Source organism: Tupaia chinensis, unplaced genomic scaffold (genome assembly GCF_000334495.1).
Source record: "Tupaia chinensis unplaced genomic scaffold, TupChi_1.0 Scaffold000100_1, whole genome shotgun sequence".
In the NCBI taxonomy this organism is placed as follows: Eukaryota; Metazoa; Chordata; class Mammalia; order Scandentia; family Tupaiidae; genus Tupaia; species Tupaia belangeri.
In genome coordinates, this window is record NW_006159564.1 from 1,474,984 (window position 1) to 1,479,927 (window position 4,944).

Sequence of the window (4,944 nt, forward strand, 5' to 3'; positions counted from 1 at the left end):
GTGAGTTTAAGCCATCAGGTCCAGGACTCGAACCGCGGTTGACTACATGGGAGTCCAGTGACATAGCCATTATGCTAACTGGTGGTCCCCACACAACAGGTTAAATTTTTTTTTTTTTTAGTATTTTTAAGGCTGTGTGCCCACTGGAAAGTGACAGAAATGGGGAAGGAGAGAGAGAGACAGACAGAAAGTGAGACAGCATCCCCTGAAGAGGATAGTCACGCCACATTCCCTTCTCCCTTCTCCTCCTAGGATTTTGGGCAAGTACACACATGCATCTGGTGAATTTTTGAAGCCACCAGGTCCAGGTCTCAAACTGGCTGACTGCACGGTTTGAGTCCTAAACCCTGAGGTGTGAAAAACACGCTGGGCATGTGTGTTCATGCCCAAAATCGTGAGAGGAAAATGGGGGAGAAGGGATTGCAGCACTCCTCTGGGAGGTGGCTTCTCACTTTCCTCCTCTCTCTCTCTGTCCAGCAAGTGCACACACCCTGTAGCAAATTTAAAAAAAAAAAAAAAAAAAAAAAAAAAAAGCAAATACCTAATTAACCATATTTTCTTTCTTGTTTTCTCCTACCTAGCACTAAAAAGGTTTCATCCCTAAAGAAGATTCTTAGCACGTTATCTATTGCCGTCATTTTTGGAATTACCTGGATTCTTGCCTACATTATGCTCGCTAACAATGATGTCAGCAGGAACGTCTCTAGCTACATATTCTGCCTTTTCAACACTACTCAGGTATGATGTAGATTAGTCTGAAAATTCCTGCGGCAGTAGAGATGACATCAACCTGAATCCAAGTTTCCTCTTTTTAAAACTCCCTGACAGTCATTGCTTACTGTCTTTAGGAGACTCTATTTTTAAATACACTTTGTGGTAAGAGGAAGGAAAGCTTTTTTATGGCTATGTCCTTTCCTGGGCTGCAGGTCACAGAATATAATCGCAATATGTTGGGCCACGTGAGTCCTCTCTAAATAGAAGAGATTTTTGTCAAGCAGATGGTTTCACCAACACTTCCTTCCCTTTTCTCCCCTGCAGTGGGTTTATGGACACAACTTACTAAATTGGTATGAGCAATGTTAGAGTCATTTTGAGAGCTTGGACCCCTGTGGGGTGGGATGAATTTTTTTTCTTTCAATTCTTTTAAATGCATTGAGGTTGGACCTAATGGTTCAGCATTTATTCTATCTTGGTGGGCAAAATATATCCCTTTGAGGAAAAAAAAGCAGTGTATTATTTATTTGTTGGGTGTAGTGCTCTAAAACTGCCAGTAAAGTCCAAGTGATTGTTAGTGAACACATTTTCAGTCCTTACCAAATTCTGGTCTGGTTCTTTCCAATTGCTGGAAGAGAAGTTTGAAAATCTCCACCTGTAATTGTGAGTTTGTCTACTTTCTCCCTTAATTCTGTCAAGTTTTGCTTCATGTATTTTGAGACTCTGCTAATAGATGCATATACATTTTGTTTGCTACCTCTTCCCATTGAAATTGACGCAGGGTCTCAGGGGTGCAAGGGTGATCAGGCCCAGCATCTGCAGTGGGACATGGGTTCTTGTCTCAAGCTCATGAGGAATTCGAGACGGGGACACAGAGAAGGGAATAACAAGCAGAGAGTTTATTGAAGGAGAAGAAAGGAAGAACAGAGCTCCCAAGCAGGAAGCAGGTTGGGAAAGTGGGCTGCCCAAGAGGATCTGAGGGAATGATTTTATCCGGGTTAGAGAGGCTTTGTTCAGTCCTCGTGGGCATGCTAATAGTGACTGATTTGGTTCAAAGGCCATAATTTTGGGAAAAGTTATTTCAGTTAACTTTAACGTTAACTTTGACTCTGAGGTTGCTATCTAGGAATTTACAAGATCAAGAAGTCCTGCTTCTTGGGACCAGCAGTTAGCATAATGGCTATGTCGCTGGACTTCCATGTAGTCGACCGTGGTTCGAGTCCCGGACCTGGTGGCTTAAAACTCATGCCGGCCATGTGTGTGTGTGTGTGTGTGTGCGTGCCCAAGATCTCGAGAGGAGAATGGAGGAGAAGGGATTGCGGCACGTCCATCCCCCCTGGGGGGTGATTTCTCGCTTTCTGTCTCTCTGTCTCTCTCTGTCTGGTGAGTGCATGCGCTCTATAGCAAAAAACCTCTTAAAAAAAGAAAAAAAAGGAAAGAAAAAAAAATAAAAAGAAGTCCTGCTTCTTCAGGTTTCTGAGGGGAAAAAATAAACTTACTCTGTGTGCTCTGGGCTGTGACAATTGGTCTGTGGTTTTTGACTAGTTAAGTCTCATAGCAAGGAGTCATACATTATTTAGGAGAAAGATCTACATGTCCATAGGTCAAAGGAACATAGCGACTCTTAAAAAAAAAGGGAAAAGGAAAAAAAAAACGTAATATGACAGACTAGCAAGGCAGATGGTGCCTCTCCTTGTCTCAGGGTCCCTGCCCTATCGTCAACCTACTCACTATCCCCAAATGACTCTTATCATTTACATAAAGAAGGTCTCTTTATCTTCGATAACACTTTTTTTTTCATAAAATCAACTTTGTCTGATACCCAGCCTTCTTTTGCATATTGGTGGCATGGTGGCAATGACCTGTTTTTAAAAATCCATTTAGTTGCAACCCACCTGTGCCTTTACATTTATATTTTGTGTAATGTAGACAGTACATACATAGGTCTTAACTTTTTATCCATTCTGACATCTCTATATTTTAATTAGAATGTTTAGTTTATTTAGATCTAAAGTATTAATTGGTATGGGTGAATTTGTGTCTACTGCTTTGCTGTTTTCTGTGCCACTCTAGTTTTTAAAATTTACTATAGGGCACAGGCACTCACTGGACAGAGAGAGGAGACAGAGAGGAAAAGTAAGAAAACATCCCCCGGGAGGATGGACACACCACAATCCCTTCTCTGCTATTTCGTCTTGGGATTTTGGGCATGCATGCACACTGTCTATTGTGTCTTTCAAGCCTCTGGTCCAGGACTCAAACTGTGCAGTTGACCCTGTGGGATCCAGCTGCCTTAACTATCATGCCCCCGGCTGCCCTGCCGCTCTATTTTTTACTCCTCTCTTTCTCTTTTCATATTTACTTTTTTTTTTGGAGAGATTTTCACCGTAGGGCGCGTGCGCTCGCCAGACAGAGAGAGACATAGAGACAGAAAGCGAGAAATCACCCCCCGGGGGGATAGCCACGCTGCAATCCCTTCTCCTCCATTCTCCTCTCGGGATCTTGGGCATGCACACACACGCGCCTGGCGTGAGTTTTAAGCCACCGGGTCCAGGACATGAACCGCGGTCGACTACGTGGGAGTCCAGCGACATAGCCATTACGCTAACTGCTGGTTCCCTCATATTTACTTTTGAGTACATTTAATATTATTAGGATTTCATTTTATGTTTCAGTTATTAAGAAATACCTTTTTTGCATTTTTGGGTCAATTTAGGATACATTACACGCCCTTAACTTTTCTTCTCTTTTAAAAAAGAATTATTTATTTAATTTTATGTATTGCTATGTTTATTTTTTAATTTTCTATTAGGGCATGTGTGCTCACCAGAGACAGAGAGAGGGAAAGTGAGAAAGCAAGCTGCCAAGTCTGGGACTGGAATTTCAATTGCCATCTGGGAGTCCAGAGCCTTAACCATGTCATCTGCTGGTCAGACATCCTTAACTTCTAGTAGCCAACTTAGAATTAATCTTTTTTTTTCTTTTTTTCCGGAGAGGTTTTTGCTGTAGGGCATGTGTGCTTGCCAGAAAGACAGAGAGAAACAGAGACATAGAAAGCAAGAAGTCACACCCCAGGGGGATGGCCACACCACAATCCCTTCTCCTTCATTCTCCTCTCAGAATCTTGGGCAGGCACGCATATGTGCCTGGCATGAGTTTAAGCCACCGGGTCGTGGAGTTGAACTGTGGTCGACTACGTGGGAGTCCACTGACATAGCCATTAAGCCAACTGCTGGTCCCAAGAATTAATATTTTACCACTTTCACTACAGTCTAAGAATCTTGTAACAAATCCACTTGCCATCCTTTCTTTATGTTAGTTGTTTTATATATTACATATGCATATATTATAAAGCCCACAATGCATTACTATTTTTTATACTTTTTAAGAATTATTTTATTTAGCTTTATTTATTTATTTATTTTAATTTGACCAGGAAAGAACAGAGTGAGAAAGTGAGAGAGACAGAGATAGAGATAGAGATAGAGATAGAGAGAGATAGAGAGAGAGAGAGAGAGAAAGTGAGAAAGCAAGCCACCAGGTCTGGGACTTGCACTGTGGTCAGCCACGTAGGACCAGCGCCCCCAACTACCACACTACCTATTGGCCCTATTCATAATAATTTTTATTTTATACAGATTTTTATTTTATATGTATTTTAAGAAAATTAAGAGAAAAGAATGTTTATATGCAGCCACATGATTTACCATTTCCAGTTCTTTCATTCCTTTCTGAAGATCTGGGTTTCTATATGGCATTGTTTCCCTTTTGCTTGAAAATATCCATTTAGAGTGTTTTGTAATGTATGTCTTCTGGTGACACATTCCCTGTTTTCTTTTATTTTAAAATTTTTTATTTTGCTTTCACTCTTGAAGAATATGTTCAGTGGATATAGAATTCTGTGCTGACCAATATATATATATTTTTCCTTTTAGCATTATGAAGAAGTAATTTTACAAATTGCCTTCATTTTTAAAATGAGACTTCCTCAGTCTTTCATATTATTATTCTCTTATGTATAACATGTTCTTTTTCTCTGATTTATTTCAAGATTTTTTTCTTTATGTTTGATGTTCACTATTTCTACTATGATGTGCTTAGTTATTCTTTGCATTTAGTTCATTTGGGATTGCTGATCTTCTAGAATCTATTAATTTATGTTTTTCACCAAATTTGAGAAATTTTCACCTCTCTTTCTTCTCTTCTTTCCTTTGCTTTCTTTCTTTCTTC

At 40.3% G+C, this 4,944-nt stretch overlaps 1 protein-coding gene across 1 annotated transcript in view; it reads left to right on the forward strand.

The window, feature by feature from the left end:
- The window catches only part of ADGRG7 (adhesion G protein-coupled receptor G7), a 72,255-nt gene that overhangs the window by 61,617 nt on the left and 5,694 nt on the right, over window positions 1–4,944 (forward strand). Inside the window, exon 15 of the mRNA XM_006143565.2 lies at window positions 582–738. Coding sequence (XP_006143627.1) covers window positions 582–738 — 157 coding nt within the window. The remainder of the gene's footprint in view (window positions 1–581; window positions 739–4,944) is intronic.